At 39.2% G+C, this 27,614-nt stretch overlaps 2 protein-coding genes across 5 annotated transcripts in view; one reads left to right on the top strand and one right to left on the bottom strand.

The window, feature by feature from the left end:
• The window catches only part of cerk (ceramide kinase), a 48,038-nt gene extending 28,919 nt beyond the window's left edge, over positions 1-19,119 (bottom strand). The window contains exon 1 of one of the 2 annotated variants that reach the window (XR_013798899.1): positions 18,762-19,076. Coding sequence is in view for 1 of the 2 variants with exons in the window: in XM_079622914.1 (XP_079479040.1) it covers positions 18,762-18,912 (151 nt within the window). In the remaining variant the exon portion in view is untranslated. Of the gene's footprint in view, positions 1-18,761 lie in introns of both variants that reach the window. The other variant, XM_079622914.1, reaches the window with a different exon arrangement.
• Positions 19,120-19,625: 506 nt separating this feature from the next.
• The window catches only part of tbc1d22a (TBC1 domain family, member 22a), a 146,581-nt gene continuing 138,592 nt past the window's right edge, over positions 19,626-27,614 (top strand). For 2 of the 3 annotated variants that reach the window (XM_079622151.1, XM_079622153.1), the window contains exons 1-3: positions 19,630-19,843; positions 20,626-20,682; positions 26,538-26,968. In XM_079622151.1, coding sequence (XP_079478277.1) covers positions 19,782-19,843; positions 20,626-20,682; positions 26,538-26,968 — 550 coding nt within the window. In that variant the 5' untranslated portion in view covers positions 19,630-19,781. Of the gene's footprint in view, positions 19,844-20,625; positions 20,683-26,537; positions 26,969-27,614 lie in introns of all 3 variants that reach the window. The other variant, XM_079622152.1, reaches the window with a different exon arrangement.

Below are 27,614 nucleotides of genomic sequence, written 5' to 3' on the forward strand. Positions count from 1 at the left end.
CACTTCCTGTCGCCAGTAGGTGGCGCTATTGCTATAACTGAAAAGTGTCATGTAGATGTGTTCAGGGCAGGACTCTTATCAAACGTGTGAAGTTTGGGGCAGATTGGACATTGCCTACTTGAGTAACAACAACTTCCTGTTTCATTGCATTAGCATGCTTTAGCAGTTAGCTAATGTTTGCTAGCATGTTTTAGCATGTTTCTAGTATGTTGTTAGCATGGTTAGCACTTGCTGACAATTTTTTATATGTTATTAGGAGTCCAAAACGGTGTTAAACATGTCACTTCCTGTTGCCAGCAGGTGGCGCTATGACTGTAACTGAATTTGAGCATGGTCATGTGTTCAGGACAGAACGCTTATCAAACGTGTGAAGTTTGGGGCAGATTGGGCATTCAATGCCTGAGTTACAGCAAATTCCTATTTAATTGCAGTAATAGCATGCTTTAACACTTAGCTAATGTTTGCTAGCATGTTTTAGCATGTTTCTAGTATGTTGTTAACTTGTTAAGCACTTGCTGGCAATTTTTTATATGTTATTAGGAGTCCAAAACAGTGTTAAACATGTCACTTCCTGTTTCCAGCAGGTGGCGCTATGACTGTAGCCTAATTTGAGCATGGTCATGTGTTCAGGACAGAACGCTTATCAAACGTGTGAAGTTTGGGGCAGATTGGACATTGTTTGCCTGAGTTACAGCAACTTCCTGTTTCATGGCGAAACATCAAAATTTGTCAGGCCGCCGAGGACACGCCCTTCGACGAAAACTCTAGATCTTCGCAATTTAACGTCGCAAAGGCCTTAAGATTACACTCACCAAATTTGAAGATGATCAGATTAAAACTGTAGGAGGAGTTCGTTAAAGTACGAGGCCTGAAAATGGCAAAAACTGCACAAAAATCAGAGAGGAAGTTCAAAATGGCTGACTTCCTGTTGTGTTTAAGGCTATGCTCCAAGAGACTTTTTTGTAGGTATTGGGTCATTACATGTATGTACCGAATTTCGTACACATACGTGAAACGTAGCGGAAGGCGCACTCCGTTGAACCTTTATAGGTGGCGCTATCGAGCCATTTTGCCCCGCCCAATTGTGAAACGCATATCAGATGTCAATTTTCGCCAGTTCTGACGCGTGTGCAAATTTTCGTGAGTTTTCGTGCATGTTTAGGCCCTCAAAAATGCGATTAAATGCGGAAAATAATAATAATAATAATAATTAAAGCTGCAAGCAGCGATGAAAGGGCCCTCGCACCCATGCCACCGCCACCCGGTGGCTTTAGGAAGACAGAGCACGGTGGGCAATGTGCATTTAAGTAGGTAAAAATAGGAGTAGTATGTCAAAGTCAGTTACAAAAATGTCCTTTATCATGGGTATAATAGCATGCGTTATCACTCAGATAAGTGTTGCTAGCATGTTTTAGCATGTTTCTAGCATGTTTAGAACTCAATGGCATATTAAATATGTCGCTAGCAATGCATCACAGTTTAAAACGTGTCACTTCCTGTCGACAGTAGGTGGCGCTATTACTTTAACTTAAAATTGTCATGTAGATGTGTTCAGGGCAGGACTCTTATCAAACGTGTGAAGTTTGGGGCAGATTGGACATTGTCTTCTTCAGTAACAATAACTTCCCGTTTCATTGCATTAGCATGCTTTAGCACTTAGCTAAGAATTGCTAGCATGTTTTAACAGGTTTCTAACATGTTTATTACTCAATGGCATATTTAATATGTTGCTAGTACTGCATCACAGTGTTAACCATGTCACTTCCTGTTGCCAGTAGGTGGCGCTATTACTATAACTGAAAAGTGTCATGTAGATGTGTTCAGGGCAGGACTCTTATCAAACATGTGAAATTGGGGCAAATTGAACATTCAATGCCTGACAGCAAATTCCTATTTAATTGCAGGAATAGCATGCTTTAGCACTTAGCTAATGTTTGTTAGCATGTTTTAGCATGGTTCCCGTGTGTTGTTAACATGTTCAGCACTTGCTGGCAATTTTTTATATGTTATTAGGAGTCCAAAATGGTGTTAAACATGACACTTCCTGTTGCCAGTAGGTGGCGCTATTACTATAACTGAAAAGTGTCATGTAGATGTGTTCAGGGCAGGACTCTTATCAAACCTGTGAAGTTTGGGGCAGATTGGACATTGCCTACTTGAGTAACAACAACTTCCTGTTTCATTGCATTAGCATGCTTTAGCACTTAGCTAAGAATTGCTAGCATGTTTTAACATGTTTGTAACATGTTTATAACTCAATGGTTTATTTAATATGTTGCTAGTACAGCATCACAGTGTTAAACATGTCACTTCCTGTTGCCAATAGGTGGCGCTATTACTATAACTGAATATTCTCATGTAAATGTGTTCAGGACAGAACTCTTATCAAACGTGTGAAGTTTGGGGCAGATTGGGCATTCAATGCCTGAGTTACAGCAAATTCCTATTTAATTGCAGTAATAGCATGCTTTAGCACTTAGCTAATGTTTGCTAGCATGTTTTAGCATGTTTCTAGTATGGTGTTAACATGTTTAGCACTTGCTGGCAATTTTGTATATGTTAATTAGGAGTCCAAAACGGTGTTAAACATGTCACTTCCTGTTGCCAGCAGGTGGCGCTATGACTGTAACTGAATTTGAGCATGGTCATGTGTTCAGGACAGAACTCTTATCAAACGTGTGAAGTTTGGGGCAGATTGGACATTGTTTGCCTTAGTTACAGCAACTTCCTGTTTCATGGCGAAACATCAAAATTTGTCAGGCCGCCGAGGACACGCCCTTCGACGAAAACTCTAGATCTTCGCAATTTAACGTCGCAAAGGCCTTAAGATTACACTCACCAAATTTGAAGATGATCAGATTAAAACTGTAGGAGGAGTTCGTTAAAGTACGAGGCCTGAAAATGGCAAAAACTGCACAAAAATCAGAGAGGAAGTTCAAAATGGCTGACTTCCTGTTGTGTTTAAGGCTATGCTCCAAGAGACTTTTTTGTAGGTATTGGGTCATTACATGTATGTACCGAATTTCGTACACGTACGTGAAACGTAGCGGGAGGCGCACTCCGTTGAACCTTTATAGGTGGCGCTATCGAGCCATTTTACCCCGCCCAATTCTGAAACGCATATCAGATGTCAATTTTCGCCAGTTCTGACGCGTGTGCAAATTTTCGTGAGTTTTCGTGCATGTTTAGGCCCTCAAAAATGCGATCAAATGCGGAAAATAATAATAATAATAATAATAATAATAATAATTAAAGCTGCAAGCAGCGATGAAAGGGCCCTCGCACCCGTGCCACCGCCACCCGGTGGCTTTAGGAAGACAGAGCACGGTGGGCGATGTGCATTTAAGTAGGTAAAAATGGGAGGAGTATGTCAAAGTCAGTTACAAAAATGTCCTTGATTATGGGGATAATAGCATGCGTTATAATTCAGATAAGTGTTGCTAGCATGTTTTAGCATGTTTCTAGCATGTTTAGAACTCAATGGCATATTAAATATGTCGCTAGTAATGCATCACAGTGTAAAACGTGTCACTTCCTGTCGACAGTAGGTGGCGCTATTACTTTAACTTAAAATTGTCATGTAGATGTGTTCAGGGCAGGACTCTTATCAAACGTGTGAAGTTTGGGGCAGATTGAACATTGCCTTCTTCAGTAACACCAACTTCCTGTTTCATTGCATTAGCGTGCTTTAGCACTTAGCTAAGAATTGCTAGCATGTTTTAACAGGTTTCTAACATTTATATAACTCAATGGCATATTTAATATGTTGCTAGTACTGCATCACAGTGTTAAACATGTCACTTCCTGTTGCCAGTAGGTGGCGGTATTACTATAACTGAAAAGTGTCATGTAGATGTGTTCAGGACAGGACTCTTATCAAACGTGTAAAGTTTGGGAAAGATTGGACATTGCCTTCTTTAGTAACAACAACTTCCTCTTTCATTGCATTAGCATGCTTTAGCACTTAGCTAAGAATTGCTAGCATGTTTTAACAGGTTTCTAACATGTTTATAACTCAATGGCATATTTAATATGTTGCTAGTACAGCATCACAGTGTTAAACATGTCACTTCCTGTTGCCAGTTGGTGGCGCTATTACTATAACTGAATATTCTCATGTAAATGTGTTAAACATGAGAATATTCAACCGTGTGAAGTTTGGGGCCGATTAAACATCCAATGCCAGTTACAGCAAATTCCTATTTAATTGCATTAATAGCATGATTTAGCACCTAGCTAATGTTTGCTAGCATGTTTTAGCATGTTTCTAGTATGTTGTTAACATGTTTAACACTTGCTGGCACTTTTTTGTATGTTATTAGGAGTCCAAAACAGTGTTAAACATGTCACTTCCTGTTGCCAGCAGGTGGCGCTATGACTGTAACTGAATTTGAGCATGGTCATGTGTTCAGGACAGAACGCTTATCAAACGTGTGAAGTTTGGGGCAGATTGGACATTGTTTGCCTGAGTTACAGCAAATTCCTATTTAATTGCAGTAATAGCATGCTTTAGCACTTAGCTAATGTTTGCTAGCATGTTTTAGCATGTTTCTAGTATGTTGTTAACATGTTTAGCACTTGCTGGCAATTTTGTATATGTTATTAGGAGTCCAAAACAGTGTTAAACATGTCACTTCCTGTTGCCAGCAGGTGGCGCTATGACTGTAACTGAATTTGAGCATGGTCATGTTTTCAGGGCAGAACGCTTATCAAACGTGTGAAGTTTGGGGCAGATTGGACATTGTTTGCCTGAGTTACAGCAACTTCCTGTTTCATGGCGAAACATCAAAATTTGTCAGGCCGCCGAGGACACGCCCTTCGACGAAAACTCTAGATCTTCGCAATTTAACGTCGCAAAGGCCTTAAGATTACACTCACCAAATTTGAAGATGATCAGATTAAAACTGTAGGAGGAGTTCGTTAAAGTACGAGGCCTGAAAATGGCAAAAACTGCACAAAAATCAGAGAGGAAGTTCAAAATGGCTGACTTCCTGTTGTGTTTAAGGCTATGCTCCAAGAGACTTTTTTGTAGGTATTGGGTCATTACATGTATGTACCGAATTTCGTACACATACGTGAAACGTAGCGGGAGGCGCACTCCGTTGAACATTTATAGGTGGCGCTATCGAGCCATTTTACCCCGCCCAATTCTGAAACGCATATCAGATGTCAATTTTCGCCAGTTCTGACGCGTGTGCAAATTTTCGTGAGTTTTCGTGCATGTTTAGGCCCTCAAAAATGCGATCAAATGCGGAAAATAATAATAATAATAATAATAATAATAATAATAATAATAAACAGAGCAATTCCAATAGTGTCCTCGCACCATCGGTGCTCGGGCCCTAATAATAATAATAATAAACAGAGCAATTCCAATAGTGTCCTCGCACCATCGGTGCTCGGGCCCTAATAATAATTAAAGCTGCAAGCAGCGATGAAAGGGCCCTCGCACCCGTGCCAACCGCCACCCGGTGGATTTAGGAAGACAGAGCACGGTGGGCATTGTGCATTTAAGTAGGTAAATATAGGAGTATGTCAAAGTCAGTTACAAAAATGTCCTTTATTATGGGGATAATAGCATGCGTTATCACTCAGATAAGTGTTGCTAGCATGTTTTAGCATGTTTCTAGCATGTTTAGAACTCAATGGCATATTAAATATGTCGCTAGCAATGCATCACAGTTTAAAACGTGTCACTTCCTGTCGACAGTAGGTGGCGCAATTACTTTAACTTAAAATTGTCATGTAGATGTGTTCAGGGCAGGACTCTTATCAAACGTGTGAAGTTTGGGGCAGATTTGACATTGCCTTCTTCAGTAACAACAACTTCCCGTTTCATTGCATTAGCGTGCTTTAGCACTTAGCTAAGAATTGCTAGCATGTTTTAACATGTTTCTAACATGTATATAACTCAATGGCATATTTAATATGTTGCTAGTAATGCATCGCAGTGTTAAACATGTCACTTCCTGTTGCCAGTAGGTGGCGCTATTACTATAACTGAAAAGTGTCATGTAGATGTGTTCAGGGCAGGACTCTTATCAAACGTGTGAAGTTTGGGGCAGATTGGACATTGCCTTCTTGAGTAACAACAACTTCCTCTTTCATTGCATTAGCATGCTTTAGCACTTAGCTAAGAATTGCTAGCATGTTTTAACATGTTTCTAACATGTTTATTGCTCAATGGCATATTTAATATGTTGCTAGTACTGCATCACAGTGTTAACCATGTCACTTCCTGTTGCCAGTAGGTGGCGCTATTACTATAACTGAAAAGTGTCATGTAGATGTGTTCAGGGCAGGACTCTTATCAAACGTGTGAAGTTTGGGGCCGATTGGACATTGCCTTCTTGAGTAACAACAACTTCCTGTTTCATTGCATTAGCATGCTTTAGCACTTAGCTAAGAATTGCTAGCATGTTTTAACATGTTTCTAACATGTTTATAACTCAATGTATTATTTAATATGTTGCTAGTACAACATCACAGTGTTGAACATGTCACTTCCTGTTGCCAGTAGGTGGCGCTATTACTATAACTGAAAAGTGTCATGTAAATGTGTTCAGGGCAGGACTCTTATCAAACGTGTGAAGTTTGGGGCAGATTGGACATTGCCTTCTTGAGTAACAACAACTTCCTGTTTCATTGCATTAGCATGCTTTAGCACTTAGCTAAGAATTGCTAGCATGTTTTAACAGGTTTCTAACATGTTTATAACTCAATGGTTTATTTAATATGTTGCTAGTACAACATCACAGTGTTGAACATGTCACTTCCTGTTGCCAGTAGGTGGCGCTATTACTATAACTGAAAAGTGTCATGTAAATGTGTTCAGGGCAGGACTCTTATCAAACGTGTGAAGTTTGGGGCAGATTGGACATTGCCTTCTTGAGTAACAACAACTTCCTGTTTCATTGCATTAGCATGCTTTAGCAGTTAGCTAATGTTTGCTAGCATGTTTTAGCATGTTTCTAGTATGTTGTTAGCATGGTTAGCACTTGCTGACAATTTTTTATATGTTATTAGGAGTCCAAAACGGTGTTAAACATGTCACTTCCTGTTTCCAGCAGGTGGCGCTATGACTGTAGCTGAATTTGAGCATGGTCATGTGTTCAGGACAGAACGCTTATCAAACGTGTGAAGTTTGGGGAAGATTGGACATTGTTTGCCTGAGTTACAGCAACTTCCTGTTTCATGGCGAAACATCAAAATTTGTCAGGCCGCCGAGGACACGCCCTTCGACGAAAACTCTAGATCTTCGCAATTTAACGTTGCAAAGGCCTTAAGATTACACTCACCAAATTTGAAGATGATCAGATTAAAACTGTAGGAGGAGTTCGTTAAAGTACGAGGCCTGAAAATGGCAAAAACTGCACAAAAATCAGAGAGGAAGTTCAAAATGGCTGACTTCCTGTTGTGTTTAAGGCTATGCTCCAAGAGACTTTTTTGTAGGTATTGGGTCATTACATGTATGTACCGAATTTCGTACACATACGTGAAACGTAGCGGAAGGCGCACTCCGTTGAACCTTTATAGGTGGCGCTATCGAGCCATTTTGCCCCGCCCAATTGTGAAACGCATATCAGATGTCAATTTTCGCCAGTTCTGACGCGTGTGCAAATTTTCGTGAGTTTTCGTGCATGTTTAGGCCCTCAAAAATGCGATTAAATGCGGAAAATAATAATAATAATAATAATAATAATAATAATAATAATAATAATAAACAGAGCAATTCCAATAGTGTCCTCGCACCATCGGTGCTCGGGCCCTAATTAAAGCTGCAAGCAGCGATGAAAGGGCCCTCGCACCCGTGCCACCGCCACCCGGTGGCTTTAGGAAGACAGAGCACGGTGGGCAATGTGCATTTAAGAAGGTAAAAATAGGAGGAGTATGTCAAAGTCAGTTACAAAAATGTCCTTGATTATGGGGATAATAGCATGCGTTATAACTCAGATAAGTGTTGCTAGCATGTTTTAGCATGTTTCTAGCATGTTTAGAACTCAATGGCATATTAAATATGTCGCTAGTAATGCATCACAGTGTAAAACGTGTCACTTCCTGTCGACAGTAGGTGGCGCTATTACTTTAACTTAAAATTGTCATGTAGATGTGTTCAGGGCAGGACTCTTATCAAACGTGTGAAGTTTGGGGCAGATTGGACATTGCCTTCTTCAGTAACACCAACTTCCTGTTTCATTGCATTAGCGTGCTTTAGCACTTAGCTAAGAATTGCTAGCATGTTTTAACATGTTTCTAACATGTATATAACTCAATGGCATATTTAATATGTTGCTAGTACTGCATCACAGTGTTAAACATGTCACTTCCTGTTGCCAGTAGGTGGCGCTATTACTATAACTGAAAAGTGTCATGTAGATGTGTTCAGGGCAGGACTCTTATCAAACGTGTGAAGTTTGGGAAAGATTGGACATTGCCTTCTTGAGTAACAACAACTTCCTCTTTCATTGCATTAGCATGCTTTAGCACTTAGCTAAGAATTGCTAGCATGTTTTAACAGGTTTCTAACATGTTTATAACTCAATGGCATATTTAATATGTTGCTAGTACAGCATCACAGTGTTAAACATGTCATTTCCTGTTGCCAGTAGGTGGCGCTATTACTATAACTGAATATTCTCATGTAAATGTGTTAAACATGAGAATATTCAACCGTGTGAAGTTTGGGGCAGATTAAACATCCAATGCCTGAGTTACAGCAAATTCCTATTTAATTGCATTAATAGCATGATTTAGCACCTAGCTAATGTTTGCTAGCATGTTTTAGCATGTTTCTAGTATGTTGTTAACATGTTTAACACTTGCTGGCACTTTTTTGTATGTTATTAGAAGTCCAAAACAGTGTTAAACATGTCACTTCCTGTTGCCAGCAGGTGGCGCTATGACTGTAACTGAATTTGAGCATGGCCATGTGTTCAGGACAGAACGCTTATCAAACGTGTGAAGTTTGGGGCAGATTGGACATCCAATGCCTGAGTTACAGCAAATTCCTATTTAATTGCAGTAATAGCATGCTTTAGCACTTAGCTAATGTTTGCTAGCATGTTTTAGCATGTTTCTAGTATGTTGTTAACATGTTAAGCACTTGCTGGCAATTTTTTATATGTTATTAGGAGTCCAAAACAGTGTTAAACATGTCACTTCCTGTTGCCAGCAGGTGGCGCTATGACTGTAACTGAATTTGAGCATGGTCATGTGTTCAGGACAGAACTCTTATCAAACGTGTGAAGTTTGGGGCAGATTGGACATTGTTTGCCTGAGTTACAGCAACTTCCTGTTTCATGGCGAAACATCAAAATTTGTCAGGCCGCCGAGGACACGCCCTTCGACGAAAACTCTAGATCTTCGCAATTTAACGTCGCAAAGGCCTTAAGATTACACTCACCAAATTTGAAGATGATCAGATTTAAACTGTAGGAGGAGTTCGTTAAAGTACGAGGCCTGAAAATGGCAAAAACTGCACAAAAATCAGAGAGGAAGTTCAAAATGGCTGACTTCCTGTTGTGTTTAAGGCTATGCTCCAAGAGACTTTTTTGTAGGTATTGGGTCATTACATGTATGTACCGAATTTCGTACACGTACGTGAAACGTAGCGGTAGGCGCACTCCGTTGAACCTTTATAGGTGGCGCTATCGAGCCATTTTACCCCGCCCAATTCTGAAACGCATATCAGATGTCAATTTTCGCCAGTTCTGACGCGTGTGCAAATTTTCGTGAGTTTTCGTGCATGTTTAGGCCCTCAAAAATGCGATTGAATGCGGAAAATAATAATAATAATAATTAAAGCTGCAAGCAGCGATGAAAGGGCCCTCGCACCCGTGCCAACCGCCACCCGGTGGCTTTAGGAAGACAGAGCACGGTGGGCAATGTGCATTTAAGTAGGTAAAAATAGGAGGAGTATGTCAAAGTCAGTTACAAAAATGTCCTTTATTATGGGGATAATAGCATGCGTTATCACTCAGATAAGTGTTGCTAGCATGTTTTAGCATGTTTCTAGCATGTTTAGAACTCAATGGCATATTAAATATGTCGCTAGTAATGCATCACAGTGTAAAACGTGTCACTTCCTGTCGACAGTAGGTGGCGCTATTACTTTAACTTAAAATTGTCATGTAGATGTGTTCAGGGCAGGACTCTTATCAAGCGTGTGAAGTTTGGGGCAGATTGGACATTAACTTCTTCAGTAACACCAACTTCCTGTTTCATTGCATTAGCGTGCTTTAGCACTTAGCTAAGATTTGCTAGCATGTTTTAACATGTTTCTGACATGTATATAACTCAATGGCATATTTAATATGTTGCTAGTACTGTATCACACTGTTAAACATGTCACTTCCTGTTGCCAGTAGGTGGCGCTATTACTCTAACTGATTATTCTCATGTAGATGTGTTCAGGGCAGGACTCTTATCAAACGTGTGAAGTTTGGGGCAGATTGGACATTTCCTACTTGAGTAACAACAACTTCCTGTTGCATTGCATTAGCGTGCTTTAGCACTTAGCTAAGATTTGCTAGCATGTTTTAACATGTTTCTAACATGTTTATAACTCAATGGCATATTTAATATGTTGCTAGTACAGCATCACAGTGTTAAACATGTCACTTCCTGTTGCCAGTAAGTGGCGCTATTACTATAACTGAATATTCTCATGAAAATGTGTTCAGGGCAGAACTCTTATCAAACGTGTGAAGTTTGGGGCAGATTGGACATCCAATGCCTGAGTTACAGCAAATTCCTATTTAATTGCAGTAATAGCATGCTTTAGCACTTAGCTAATGTTTGCTAGCATGTTTTAGCATGTTTCTAGTATGTTGTTAACATGTTTAGCACTTGCTGGCAATTTTTTATATGTTATAATGAGTCCAAAACAGTGTTAAACATGTCACTTCCTGTTGCCAGCAGGTGGCGCTATGACTGTAACTGAATTTGAGCATGGTCATGTGTTCAGTACAGAACTCTTATCAAACGTGTGAAGTTTGGGGCAGATTGGACATCCAATGCCTGAGTTACAGCAAATTCCTATTTAATTGCAGTAATAGCATGATTTAGCACTTAGCTAATGTTTGCTAGCATGTTTTAGCATGTTTCTAGTATGTTGTTAACATGTTTAGCACTTGCTGGCAATTTTTTATATGTTATAATGAGTCCAAAACAGTGTTAAACATGTCACTTCCTGTTGCCAGCAGGTGGCGCTATGACTGTAACTGAATTTGAGCATGGTCATGTGTTCAGGACAGAACTCTTATCAAACGTGTGAAGTTTGGGGCAGATTGGACATTGTTTCCCTGAGTTACAGCAACTTCCTGTTTCATGGCGAAACATCAAAATTTGTCAGGCCGCCGAGGACACGCCCTTCGGCGAAAACTCAAGATCTTCGCAATTTAACGTCGCAAAGGCCTTAAGATTACACTCACCAAATTTGAAGATGATCAGATTAAAACTGTAGGAGGAGTTCGTTAAAGTACGAGGCCTGAAAATGGCAAAAACTGCACAAAAATCAGAGAGGAAGTTCAAAATGGCTGACTTCCTGTTGTGTTTAAGGCTATGCTTCAAGAGACTTTTTTGTAGGTATTGGGTCATTACATGTATGTACCGAATTTCGTACACGTACGTGAAACGTAGCGGGAGGCGCACTCCATTGAACCTTTATAGGTGGCGCTATCGAGCCATTTTGCCCCGCCCAAATCTGAAACACATATCAGATGTCAATTTTCGCCGGTTCTGACGCGTGTGCAAATTTTCGTGAGTTTTCGTGCATGTTTAGGCCCTCAAAAATGCGATTAAATGCGGAGAAGAATAATAATAATAATAATAATAATAATAATAATAATAATAATAAACAGAGCAATTCCAAGAGGGTCCTCACACCATCGGTGCTCGGGCCCTAATAATAATAATAATAATAATAAACAGAGCAATTCCAATAGTGTCCTCGCACCATCGGTGCTCGGGCCCTAATAAATAATAATCCGAAGAAAAACAATAGGGCCTTCGCCTTTTCAAGGCTTGGGCCCTAAAAAGAAAAAAAAGAAAAGCAAAAAAGCAAAACACAAAACAAAAATGCAACACATAAAACAAAAACACAAAATAACAAAACAAAAAAGAACAGAAGCAAGACAAAACAAATAAGACCAATAAAATAAATAAAATAATAAAATAAAAAACAGCAAAAAACAAAAAAGCAAAACACAAAATAAAAAAAGCAAAACACAAAACACAAAACAAACAAAAAAACAAAACAAAAACAAAACACAAAATAAAAACAAAACAAAACAGCAAAACAAAAAAGAACAGAAGCAAGACAAAAAAATAAGACAAATAAAATCAAACAAAACAAAAACAAAACAAAGCAAAACTAAAAAGCTAAACAAAAAAGCAAAACACAAAATAAAAAAGCAGAACACAAAACAAAAACAAGACAAATCAAATCAAACAAAAACAGAACAAAAAAAGCTAAACAAAACAAAACCAAAAGCAAAACACAAAATAAAAACACAAAACAAAAAAGCAAGACAAAAAAAACCTAAAATATATTTGGGCGCTGCATGACAAAAATGTAATTTAGGCAACTGGAATCGCTCTCACCTCTCATGAGCAATAGTTTTGTTCGCGTGAAATCCTTTAATTAAACTACGACAGGGCGCCTTGAACTACCTTAAACCGGGTGGAAACTTCATTTCATATGTGTCACGGCCCTGAGGAAAACATCCATCAGGACCTTTAAATAAAAGCCGGCTTTGTGTAATGTATCTTAGTACTAGAGTTCACCCAGTTCTCAACTTCTCCTCAGCGTTCAGTTTTATGTATCCACGGCCTTGCTGGTGATACTATTTCAAAAACTGGATTAGGTTTGGACTCCATTTTTATGTGGCGTTTATGGTTCTTTAACAGGGATGGTTTTGAACATGTTCCAAAGGTCGAAAGACGCAACCTATTTGTATGCAAGATATCATCCACTCATATTATTACAAACCTGTATGAATGGAAACACACGATTTTTAGCAGACTCTTTTATAACAACGGTTCACTGCAACCATGTCAGGATTCAAAATGATTATCACTGATTATGATTAGGCCTATAAAAATGAAATGTCCCATTAAGTCCATATTATATTTGAAAATACACAATCAAATGAAAAGACACCATTGAGATGAGGTTCAGTGTTTGGATGGACCACACTCAACCTTTTTTTCAGTTGCAAGGTTATGTTATAATTGTGTCAGCTTTATTCCTGACTATTAGCAATTTGTTTCAATAAATTAGATTTATGTATTAAACTTATAACTTTATCCATTTTCTTTCTAAGAGCAGAAGCTAATCTGCAGCATGTCTTTGCTTTTTGTATCAAATGGTTTTAAACTTTAAATGATTGGCATTTTACAGCGTAATCTGGAAAGGTTGTGTTTTTGTGAAGCATATTATTTGTGGTCACTCATTTTGACCATGTTGTTCTTCTGAAAAGGTCTAGGATTTCCCCAGTGTAACCCCCCAAAAAACACCCCGTTTCATGTTGAATGAGAGTGATTTTCTGAAAACAATGATTAACAGCCCAAAACCTGGAGGTTAAAATATTACAATTCATGACAGACATCTAAAGATTCATTAACAATCCCCAGGCATACCCCGTCAGAAATGAGAGTGTGTGCAACAGACAGGAGGAAACACACAATCCAATTCCTCTAGATCAGTGACCTCCTCTGACCTTCCAGCACAGTCTGAGAACTCAATACACAACATCAGATTGAGTAACAGTGAAGCTATTACCAGCCACTGAGTGCATGGAAAGAAAAACTGAACCCACTTTATATTAAGAGTATTTAACAATATGTGCTGCTAACATTGAAATGCGTAATTTGATAAACTGCATGTTAAATGCACGTTTTTAGGTTATAGGCCTACTTATTACAAAATACTTGCATGTGATAACAGCTGTAATCAGCAAAAAGTGTTTTGTAATACAACATGAACACAATAAGGACATTTGATTTTACCAAAACTTTTTTGGTTTTAAGTAAGAATTAAAGTTACTTAATATAAAGTGGGACAGAAAATGTTTCTGTAAAGAAAATGATGCAAGTATGGATTTGCTACTGCTAACAGATACACATAGACTCTACTGTGAGCATGTAAGATAAGATATTTGCTGTTGCTGCATAAATAGACACGTAAATCCCGTAGCAGATCTAGGCAGGTGGAGCTGGGGGAGGTGGAGGGGTTCAGAGGAACTGCTGAAGGATTAGCTTACAGCAAACACTGAACCAGACTGTTTAAAAGTTGAGCAGGCAACAATCTCATTGGCTGCAAGATCAGCGGAGACCAATCAGCTTGGTGCCATGCGGTAATCATGTGATTTCATGTACAGTATTTTCCAGACTATAAGTCGCACTTTTTTTTCATAGTTTGGCTGGTCCTGTGACTTATAGTCAGGTGTGACTTATATATCAAAATTAATTCAGACTGAGATGAACCAAGAGAAAGCATTACCGTCTACAGCCGCGAGAGGGCGCTCTAGTTAGCGGAGTTGTTCAGAAGAGACACCGATGAAGAACTCGATAGATTCAGTGTTGTGGAGTGAGATCACGGGAGCTTGGTGAACTTGCTTACCAGTAACTTGCTTGTTGGACTCACTGGCTTATGTTAATTTAGCCTATTCAGCCTCCCAGGTATATGTTCTTTATGCTATTGTGTATCTGAATAACTGTTAATGTGTGACGTTAACATGCCGGACACCTATTCAGCCTGTTGTTCTGTGTGCTATTGTGTAGTTCAATAACTTGCCTTTCCAGATTAAATGTCTGTTCTTGGTCTTGAATTTTGTGAAATAAATTTCTAAATAAATGCGACTTATAGTCCGGTGCGACTTATTAGTACGGAAAATACGGTAATACATTTATTTGTCTATTCTCTGTCTTGGTGTTCTATTTTTAAGGGTGGCCCACACTCACACATGGGAGATCATAAACATGATGATAAAATCATAGATGTGCAAAAAACAGAACAAAACACACCAACAGATTCCATTCACTAAAGTCCCAACTGTGAACACAGGAAATAGGTTTCTGGGATGGTCAGAATTGGGCCCACAATCAGCCCGATTATCTTGAAGTGTGTGGGTGCCTTAGCTAATAACTAATATAAATGATCATCACAGATTTTCTATTACTGACCTAAAACTAGACTAAACAAAATATTATTATTTCAAGAATCTTGATTAATGAGGCTAAATAATGGCTGCAATTCAAACCAACTAAACAGCCTACCTTGTAGACAGCACGTTAGGCCATATGTGTTTTCACAGTTTGGGCCTAGACAAGTTACCAGGAAGCATGTTTAGAGTGTCATACGAGGCATTTTCTGAGTAGTGTTTTGAGCATCATTATTTGTGTGTTGAGCAAGTAGCAGTAATGCTATATATGCTCCGAATCAACAATGTTTCTGGGCATCACAGAAGTGTTCTAATTCAGCAGCAGTTTTAGGCAGTGTTGGGAGTAACTCATTACAAGTAACTCGAGTTATGTAATCAGATTACTTTTCAAGTAGCCTAACTAGTAAAGTACGCATTACTTTTAAAATGTACAAAACAAAATATCTGAGTTACTTTCAAATAAGTAACGCAAGTTACTTTGTTTTCCCATTCATTGACTGACAGCTCTACTGTCCCCATGTTGAGACACATCGAAGTGCAGAGGCGTTGTGAGTAAACATGATGGTTATTGTAGTTCTAGACTAAATGATGAGCGTGCATCATCTCACTTGCACAAAAAAAAAGATTCAATATTCCTCAAAATGAATAATATCAGTGAAACACAGAATCAGAATACTATGCAAACCTCCAATAACTAAATATGTTAAATAAAACATACATTTTTATGCATTTAATCTCACTTTATTGACCAATGTACTTGTTTCTGACCTTCGATGATTCAGTTAAAGGAACCGTATGTAAGATTGTGGTCAAAACTGGTACTGCCAGTTAACTCAAATTACTGTAGAGCGGTGTATTCCCTCCCCCTCCCCCCTGACTCGAGGTTGCCAGATAGGCTGCAGGATCCAGCAGGAACGTAGGCTGCTACAAGGAGCTTCCAATGGCAAGACTAGAGCAGAGCTGGCAACCCGGATGCCGAAACTAGTGTTGTCAAAAGACCCGGTACTTCGGTACCATTTCGGTAAAATTTTTTTTAAATTATTACGGTACCAGCTTTTCTTAAGTACCGGTGGTACCGAAGTATCGGATTAATCCGGTTCTTAATGCGCTGTCTGAACAGTGCACAGTTGCGTCCTCTTCATAAACACACTGAGACATGGCGACCGGCGGCGCTGCTAATGTGGTGGCTCTGAATCCACTTGTTGACCAGAAAGGAGGAAAGAGCCGTTCACATTCGTTTTCCAGGCGCGCCTCTGTTCATGGTTGCATAGCAACGGCAGACGCAACGGGAGACCACGCGTTTGTGGAAAGGAGAAAGCGGTGCAAACTGTGCTCTCCATGATGACGAGGAAGTATCATCAAAGAATTAATTGATTTCTAGCCCTTTTAGCTTTACTACTAGATATATTCATTGAGATGAGAAATAAAAAGCCGCCCTGTACAGCTATGATCAGCTGTTCGGTCGAGCTTTCCATGTCGTACGGAAAGGCCGCTGGTTTTTGTCACATGACCTGTTGAGATGCTTCTATTATAAGCCGCGCGCCTACATTTGAAGTAACGAATTTGCACGCACATAAAACGCGATATGTGAACGGCCCCTAAAGTGGTATCGTGCGCGGTTGTATCTGGTTTAAAATACCTTTTTAAAGCTGCAGTCCGTCGTTTTTCCTCTTTGTCGCCATCTCTGTTCAAAATCTGCAATTGCAGTTATTCGCGGAATTATTAACTGTGCGTGGGTAGTAAATCGGCATGAAACAGCGCGGATGAACACAATGTATTGAGGAGAACCTGTTGCTGCCGCGTCGCTGTGGATACTGTACTGTCATCAGCAATCTCAGAGTATACTTTTTGAAAGTGTCAACATTAGAATTTTCATCGGAAAATGTCATCTGAACAAGTAAGTAACATTCACTTTTGTTCTGACCAAATTCGGAGGGTGGGGGGGAAGCATTGCAGTAGGCTATATCATGCTGATTAAATCTAACGATTGCTTACATCACGTCAAAACGTGAAAAATATATTTTTTCTGTAGCCACTCAGAAGTCCGAAGTCTTTGGGTTTTACAACTGGTGAATCTCCAGTTGTCACTGGTGATTGTCGCTTTAAACTTTCGGGATCCGCCATACCAAGTGTTAAGCTAAATCTCCACCTCCATCATCCACACACGCTAGCCGGGGACTCCTTCTCTATGTGTACAGAAGTGACGTAATGACGCAAAGACATGCTCGAAATTCCCGCGGAAATCCACCAGTACCACTGGAATTAAAATTATTATTACAAGCTTACCGTTTTGAATCGAGGTAAGGCAAGCAGATCGTTTTGAACACTGGCTGGTTACGTTTTTTTTCAAAAATGTCTTTTTTGATATTTTTAAACCCAAAAAAGTGCCGGACTGCAGCTTTAATATGAACTCAGTTTTGGATTAAATAAAAGGACAGTCAAGTCAAATAAAACATGTTTTATCTCCTGTTTAGTTGGTAACACTACAATAAGATACCATTTATAACATTACTTAATGCCTTATCTAACATCAACACATTGAGTGAACTATATATTTTTACAACATTAATGTATGTTTGTGGATGTTATTTAATACAAACACTTGATTGCTCATGAACAGATAAAACTTTTGATTTTAAAAATGTATTAGTAGGCTTAGGCTACAATTTTAAATTACCACAAGGAGAATAATTGCTTCAGTGTATATAACTATTGTTAGGTCATTTTATCTAATGTTATCTAACAAATGGATATACACTTTAATATATGCAAATGTAATCTAAATTAGCTTTGGTACCGAGAACCGTGGATTTTCACAAGTATCGGTACCGAATACTGAAATTTTGGTACTGTGACAACACAAGCCGAAACACTACTGACTTCGTGATTGGTAAATAGGGGGAGGGTGGCGCATCAGGCCAAAACACAACATGACAACATCAACATCAGTTGAGGGCTGCAACTTCATTTTTAAATGACAATATCCTGGCCGGACTACTGTTGTCAGTGGTATGTATTTGAAATGAACATGGAAAAAAAAAAGAAGCGCAAATGTAACGTAACAACGCATTACTTTTCTAAAAAAAGTAACTAAGTAACGCAATTAGTTACTTTTTAAGGAAGTAACGCAATATTGTAATGCATCACTTTCATAAGTAAGAGTCACACGAGTCAGTGGGTTTGTAGGTCATCAAAACTGGGTTCCAGGTCAGCAGTGCTTTTTCACACACATCTTCCAATCAGCATCCATTTTTAGAGTCAGCATCCTACAGAAGTTCTCAGTCAGACTCAGCATCAGCAATATTTAGCTTGCAGCGTTGTTGGCCATTAATATCTCTTAAACGTTTTTCTCTAAACTTTTCCACAAGCACTCCCTTGGTCCCCGGACCCCAGCCTCATTTTGGGGCATCACGGTCAGCTGGCCCAAAATGCTGCGTAGTACTTTGATTCTCTGCCCTGTAGGATGCCCTAAACTGCGGTCTACTAGGTGGGCAGCTCTGTTTGCTTTGAGACACACGCCACTGGAACAAACAACAGCAGCGAAAACGCATTGTATATCTGTTATAGTGTTATTATTGTATTAGATATGTAACTCACCAGCTTTGACGGCTCCATATATGGCGCGTCCGGTGTGTTTTTGGCCGATTTGTACGTCTTTCCACGCGAGAATCGCGCAGTTTAATGTAACCTCATATGGTCTGCGTTGAACACACAGCTCAGAACACAACAGACGCGGCTGCTTCTCCATTTCTGCTCTTAACAACACAAACACGTTAGTTATCTCACTTTCATCTTCAAAACGGGTTTATATACCAGCCGACGCTTTAAATTATAACAAAAATGCTACAATGGTGCTCGTTTTCTCCTGAGCAGTTTGGCTACATAGCGGTTTTCTCTTTCCTGATAAAGTGGGAGGAGTTTAGAGATATGCGTCACTCATAATCCCATTGTAGGAGGGGCGATGTGGGTGATTGACATACTTTAATAAAGTTATTGACACGAAGAAGCAAAGTTTTGATTCTCCTTTCTCTAAAGTAGTGGCATTATGTGGTTTCCAGCAATTTCCAGATTGTGACTAGCAACAATGAAACAAATAAAACATATTTTTTTCTGATGAATCGTTCTAAATGTATAGTACTAATTACATTTAATGTCACTTTTATTTATTTATTTATTTGTTTGTTTGTTTGTTTGTTTCTGTCTTTTTTAGACCCTGACAACATCCGAACTCTTCAGTTTCAGTTTGACCCAAACAATAAATTATGCTTTTTTCCCACTATCATTCAAGGTGTTTTTTTTATTTTGCCTAATGTTTTAGTTTTAAATCATTTTCATTCGTTTAGACATAAATTCTCTAACAGAAATTATTTTAAAAAGCCCGTGAAGGAACTGAGAGGGAACTACATTTCCACTTGTGATTGGCTGTTCAGCAGCCACTCATGACACCCTTTAGCCAATCCCAGCTGCGCTTATGTGCAGTGGGTGGTACCAACATGGCGGCTCTCTGAGTTTTCGAAGAGGAATTGAGGTGTAAATAAACTCTTCGTGCACAATTTGCACAACTTATCAGCATTTTTCTCTAAATTAATTTATGAGCGAGTACTCTGAAGCCAAAAGATGTCAGCTGACGGCAACAAAAAGCAGTTCTGGAAGAGAAACACAGCCAAGGTTCCTGGGAAGTGAGTGACGTGTTCATGCTAATGTCTGTGTGTTAGCTATGTGTGTGTGTATATATATGTGTTCATTTAAAGGTTCAGCTAATCGAACAATATCTGTCAGCGCTAGATCTCACCAGAGGAGCTCCAAATATGTAGAATAACATGTGTCATCAAAATCTGACCCTTTTAAAGGCTGTCTTAAACTAAGGTAATGTGTGCTAACTGTACACATCCATGTTTGGATTGATCTCAGTTATGTATTACGGTTATTGATCATGATTATTTTCTTCTAGCACTGACATCTGATCAATGTGTATATGGTGGTAATATTTGTAATACTGATTTAAGCTCTAGTTTAGTTCATAAAGGCATGTATTAGCCTGTTAGCTATGTGCTGCTGGGCCCCTCTTTTGAAACTTACAGATTGGTACAATGATTGTAATACTACGTTAATAGTAGTATTTTGATATATACCATGATACTGGATGATTACTGTATTCAAACTGTGTTTATTTTGGTTGGTGATGACAGCAACTTCCTCAAAAGTTATAATATATATTATATATAATATATAATATAGGCTATTATATCATATAGATATACATGTGACAAATATATCTAATAACTCTTTTAAATGATGCCTAGTGTTGTTGTTTTTTAAATCAAGAATTGCTTCATTACGTCTTGAACCTTGACTTGTCAAACCAGTTTTCAGTTCATATAAATAAAGGAGGGAGTTAAAAGTAGAGACAGATTTTTCTTAGAAACATGCTTCGTAACGCTTTTTTTAAAAATTTTCACAGTATCCAGCATGTTTATGGAGCCCAACATCCTCCATTTGACCCTCTGCTACATGCCAAGTAAGTGCAGCTATATTTAAAGGAAAAAGTTGTATGTATTTGGCATATTTAAAGATGGAAGAGGATCTTTTTAAAATTGTTTTCATGCTTTTGCTTTCACTTTCATTTTTTTTTTTTTAAATCAGTGCTGGTTGCAACCTATTTTACATTCTTAGTTTCACATAATTCAGAGTGAAAGAGTGAAATTCAAGAACTATATATAGGCTAGGCTATATATTTCAGGTTTTGGCATACAGATGGTTTTATAAATCTGAGAACTGTTGTGCGTACGCAAAATCTAGCTTTTTCGCGTACGCACTCTTTTAGTATGAAATCTATGGAAAGTTTCATTCATGAGGCCCCAGATCTTAATATTTTTGAGCCACTTTTGGGTATCTTGGAGGACCAAGTCAGAAATGTTTTTCCTCCATCAGCATCACATAGTGACCTGGTCACTGTTCTGGAAGAGGAAAGCTCAAAATCTCAAGGACTTGAATTGATGCTGGAGTCCCCACATTATACTAATAAATTAATAAATGATTGTGGTCTAAAAGCAGGTGTTTCGGTTTCATTGTCCGACCCCTGTATGTAGATATAGACAGATAGATAGACAGATAGATAGATAGGTGGGTGGGTGGATGGATAGATGACAGACAGACAGACAGACAGACAGACAGACAGACAGACAGACAGACAGGTGGATAGATGACAGACAGACAGACAGACAGGTGGATAGATGACAGACAGACAGACAGACAGGTGGATAGATGACAGACAGACAGACAGACAGACAGACAGACAGACAGACAGACAGACAGACAGGTGGATAGATGACAGACAGATAGACAGACAGACAGACAGACAGATAGACGGGTGGATAGATGATAGATAAGCCCCTTTCACACAGAGATTCCGGAAAATACACGGATAATGTGACCCAGGATTTGTCCCGGGATCGTTTGATTTTGGTTCATTCACACTGCCAGTGATGTTCCGGGATCTGTGAGTGCGTTCACACACATCCCGGTAAGATCCCGTAAAGACGCGTGACGTCAGGATGAGACGTGTAACGTACGCGTCGGGAACATGTTCACTAACGCATCGCGTACCGTTCCACAAAGCTGGCGAACGATCTCAGCTTCAGCGCGGATAGTGAGGATCTCCCTGGTCGGCTTCGTTCCAGTTTGCAGGCATTTTTTCGTTCTTTCTTTGATGACGACGAACACAAACTTTCTAGAGTCGCGCGATGGCACGTTCGTCATCACTACGACACACCCCTTACGGCATTGATCCTGGCTTTTGTTCACACAGGCCGCATCCCGGGATCGATGCCGGCGTCAATCCTGGGACGTGTTTGCGTTCACACCGCAATCTGCCAATTTCCCGTGACCAACGCGCTGTGTGAAAGGGGCTATAGACAGATGGGTGGATCGATAGATTTGTTAGATAGATGATAGACAGACGGACGGACAGATGGATAGATGATAGACAGACAGACAGATGGATGGATGGATGGATAGATGATAGACAGACAGACAGATGGATGGATGGATCGACAGATGATAGACAGACAGACAGATGGATGGATGGATGGATAGATGATAGACAGACAGACAGATGGATGGATGGATGGATAGATGATAGACAGACAGGCGAGTGGATGGATGGATGGATAGATGATAGAAAGACAGACGGGGATGGATGGATAGATGGATAGATGATAGACAGACAGGCGAGTGGATGGATGGATGATAGACAGATGGATGGATGGATGGATGGATAGATGATAGACAGACAGACAGGGGGATGGATGGATAGATGGATAGATGATAGACAGACAGGCGAGTGGATGGATGGATGATATACAGATGGATGGATGGATGGATGGATAGATGATAGACAGACAGACAGGGGGATGGATGGATAGATGATAGACAGACAGGCGAGTGGATGGATGGATGATAGACAGATGGATGGATGTATGGATGGATAGATGATAGACAGACAGACGGGGATGGATGGATAGATGGATAGATGATAGACAGACAGGCGAGTGGATGGATGGATGGATGGATGGATAGATGATAGAAAGACAGACAGGTGGATGGATGGATAGATGGATAGATGATTGATAGACAGACAGACAAGTGGATGGATGGATGGATAGATGATAGACAGACAGACAGACGAGTGGATGGATGGATGGATGGATGGATGATAGAAAGACTGACAGGTGGATGGATGGATAGATGATAGGCAGACAGACAGACAGATGGGTGGATGGATGATAGACAGACAGACGAGTGGATGGATAGATGGATAGATGATAGACAGACAGAGAGACGAGTGGATGGATAGATGGATGGATGGATATATGATAGAAAGACAGACAGGTGGATGGATGGATGGATGAATAGACACAGACAGATGGGTAGATGGATGGATGATAGACAGACAGATGGGTGGATGGATAGATAGATGATAGACAGACAGACGAGTGGATGGATAGATGGATGGATGATAGAAAGACAGACAGGTGGATGGATGGATGGATGAATAGACAGACAGACAGATGGGTAGATGGATGGATGATAGACAGACAGACGAGTGGATGGATAGATGGATGGATGATAGAAAGACAGACTGGTGGATGGTTGGATGGATGATAGACAGACAGACGAGTGGATGGATAGATAGATGATAGACAGACAGACAGATGGGTAGATGGATAGATGATAGACAGACAGACGAGTGGATGGATAGATAGATGATAGACAGACAGACAGATGGGTAGATGGATAGATGATAGACAGACAGATGGGTGGATGGATAGATGGATGATAGACAGACAGTTATATATATATATATATATATATATATATATATATATATATATAGTCAAGTGTTGACTTTGAACACAAGGCCAGTTGAGGAAGGAACAGACAAAGAATTTGGGTATCCGAACAGTTGAAGGGTCCCATTGGCTTCCATAGTATTTTTTCCCCAATCTATGGAAGTCAATGGGGCCCATCAAATTTTTTTTTCTAAGGCATGTTTCTAATTGAACTAAGGCCTAATCCTGGCTTAATCTAAGCCCTGTCTGTGAAACCGGGCCTATACACAAATAGTGAGTTTTTCATTCTTTGTCACTGATATTAACACATTATAATTGTAATTAGGTAATGTAAAACTTAGATAATGCTTTAACAACTTATATACATCCAGTGTGATGCAATATTAAAACAGGGAGACAAAAAACTTTTTTAGGTCATTGAATATCGGAACATTGAACATAAATTGCATTAAGAGTTCCTTAAAATGTTTACAAATACGTATCCCTATCCCCAAAGCTAAACATAACCACTTAAAACAATTAAAATAGAGGTTACACTTTACAATAATGTTCATTAGTTAACACAGTTAATGTAGCCTATTAACTAACATGAACTAACAATGAGTAATACATTTGTTACAGTATTTATTAATCTTTGTTAATGTTAGTTAATAAAAATACAGCCGTTCATTGTTTGTTCATGTTAGTTCACAGTGCATTAACTAATGTTAACAAAATGCATCCTTTGATTTTTAATAAAGTATTAGTAAATGTTAAAATTAATATTAACTAAGATTAATAAATGCTGAAGGAGTTTTGTTAATTCTTAGTTCATGTTAACTAAGGTAGTTAACTAATGTTAACTAATGAACCTCATTGTAAAGTGTTAACAAAATAAATAAATAGCATAACGCAGTGTCCTAACCAGACGCGATGCGTCTGCGAGATGCGTCAAAATCAATCAAAACCCACAGCCAATCAGAACAGCGTGTGGGCGGAGTCTCGCAGCAAGCGCACAGCACCAGAGAGTAATCTTGACGGCACTCGCAAGAAAATGGATAAGAAGGCTATATAATCAAATTCACAAATATTACACCATTTAAACAGTATTAAAGGGGTCATGACATGAGAAACCAAATTTGCCTTGATCTTTTGGTATATAAGAGGTCTTTGTACCATTAAAACGTCCTGCAAGTTTCATAGCTTAAGACGTCCTCCCCATTATAAACGAATCATTTATTTAATCAAGCTCTAAATACAGCTCGTTCTGGATCCATGGTAAGAAGTGACGTCACGGTACGAAGTGACGTACCAGCGTTTGCATATGAGCGCAAGACAACTACGCTTTAAGGCAACTATGCTCATTTCGTATCATTGTCGTGCCCGCGCGCCTCACAAGTGTTCAGTCGACGGACAGCGAGTGGGTCTGTGTGTACAGGGAAATTACGATGCCACGCAGATGTGCTGTTCCTGGCTGTGGACAAACAACATATTTGAATACGCTGCCGAAAGATCCAGTCGTCAGGGAAAAATGGATGCACTTTATTTTTTGCGGACGTCTCAGTCACGGCAGTATTAGTTTAATCGTTTGAAGGATGACTGTTTTGAGAACAAATCCCAAAATGATGCTCAAAGATAAGTCCGTGCCGACTATTCTGGACTCAACAACGACGACGCAAACTGTAAGTAATGTGTTTAAAACTTTAAACTACTTTTTAAATACGCTGAATCCTCAATGTTCTGGCTGGGGGCGTTAATAATTGATGCATAGGCACTGACGTTAGCCAATCATAACAGTGGCCGTTAACACTGAACTCTTAAAGGGGAAACACCCCCAAAACAGACTGTTTGAATCAGAGGATGAGAAACAGGGTGGGAAAAGGTCATAAATCACTACATTTAAAAGTTTTTTGTAAAAAAAACTATAGTAATACTATATTTGCACCTAAGGGAACATAATAATACAATAAATAAAAAAACATGTCATGACCCCTTTAAAAATGCATAGGCTACTGAGTTACTTAAACAATCTTTGTCTTGTTTGTTCACAGTTTGAACGTTCTTGCTTCCATTTGTTTAATTTCAAGATCTGAGGTGAATTATCCATTGTAGCTTTTACAGCTACAAAGCTGGAGCACTAAATTATATTCAAAGTCGCTTTGCATGCTTTTATCATTAAATAAAGCACCTGGGAACCCGTGAGAGCGTCGAATCTGAGCAGGACGGGGGCGGCGGAAACAACGCTCTACGATATTTTGAATTTGGACTGCAGTACCTATTTCTTACAGACTGCACCTTTAACAAAGCATCATCCAACTCTTTCCATATGAATAATCTTTCCATAACACTTTATTGGTTTCAGTGACAGTGAATGAAGAACTAGCTGTTTGTATTTTGGCCTGGTTTCACACATAAGGCTTAGATTAAGCCAGGATTAGCCCTTAGTTCATTAAGGCATGCTTATAAAAGCTACTTAAATATCCTTAAAGTCATTACTGATGTGCGTCTTGAGACAAAAGAACGAGACTGACTTATTTTATGATATATCAGTGCAAGTTACTTTCTGTTAAAACAGCTCAAACATGCATTTTAGTCTTAAGCCGAGTCTGTGAAACCAGGGGATAGTCTTTTAATGTATTAACTACAGTTTATGAACTATTAATGATCTAAAAACGAATAGTTTGCTAATGATTTATTAGTGCTTTGTTACATATTCTAAAGTGTTAACAGAAATTCATACAGGTTTAGAACAACTTGAGGGCATTTTGCTGTGACAAAGTGTACGGAAGTCTTCGGATTTTACCGGGGCAACATAAGCAAGTAATTCACTAATATTGAGAAAAAAATTACTTTTTGTAGGTGAGCAGCGATGTAGCAACTACCAATGGGAGTCAGAGAAACCAGAACAACATCCCTGTTCTTTATGAGTTGTCTTTCCCCACATGCAGGGATATTATTAACTAATAAATGTGGAACACCAGCGTTCTGTGTGAGTTTGATTCACATACTGTATCAACAAAAGTCTCATCTATTTTTTTTCCAGTCTGATAAAAGCAGGAAACAAGCCTCCGTCTTCCACCACGCCAGGGAAACCAAAGAAAGCCACCACCTTCCAAGAGTTCGAGAGCATCACCAGCGACGCCTGGGATGTGGGAGATGATGATGATGAACTTCTCGCCATGGCAGCCCAAAATCTCAACATCGAGGTCGTCATGGAGACGGCCAATAAGGTGATAGAAAACCACAGCAAGCTGCAGGAAAGAAGACAGCAGCAGATGGACAGCTTGACTGAGCCCGATGGGAAAGACGGAGAGGAAGGGCACGAGGAAGAGGAGGAAGAGCCGGAGGAAGAGGAGGAGAGAGAGGAAGGGGCAGAGACGACAACAGATCGGTCTTTCGGTTCAGAGGCTCTTCCACTCGGTGACAACAGACTGGTGAAGTCTCACAGTGAAGCTCCCGTCGGCTCGCCTAAAGGTCAGTCAAGCCTCAGTCTGTCTCTCTGACATTAATATTTGCCTGTTTTGTTAATAACTTTGTTTTTGTCGTAGCCTAAAACAAATAAAAGTGTTTTTTGGTCATTTAATAAAGCAAAATATACGTAAAAACACATAAACTTAAATAAAAATTCGAAACTAAAATAGTTTACAATGGAAAATAAAACAGAAAAAAAAATGAAGCTAAATAGAAATAATAACATAATTAATAGAAGAGGAAAACTGAAAATATAAAGAAGTAAAAGCTCATTTAAAATCGGAATACATACTATAATAGTACATAAATAATACAAAAATATCAATGGCTTATGTTAATATAATATAAAGAATTTTTGTTATTATTATTATTATGCAGTATTTCAGGTTTCTGGTGCACCTCTCAACATGTTAAAGCTTGTTGAAAAGATGTGTGCTGTTGCCAATGTTGGGGAAAGTTACTTTTAAAAGTAATGCATTACAATATTGCGTTACTCCCTTAAAAAGTAACTAATTGCATAACCTAGTTACTTTTTTAGAAAAGTAATGCGTTACGTTACTTTTGCGTTACTTTTTTTCCCACCTGGGCTGGGCTTGTTTTTTTTATAACACAAAAGTTCTATTTTTGGGCAAATGTAAAGACCCTTTCA

This window comes from Phoxinus phoxinus, assembly GCF_949152265.1.
Source record: "Phoxinus phoxinus genome assembly, chromosome: 9".
Taxonomy (NCBI): domain Eukaryota; kingdom Metazoa; phylum Chordata; class Actinopteri; order Cypriniformes; family Leuciscidae; genus Phoxinus; species Phoxinus phoxinus.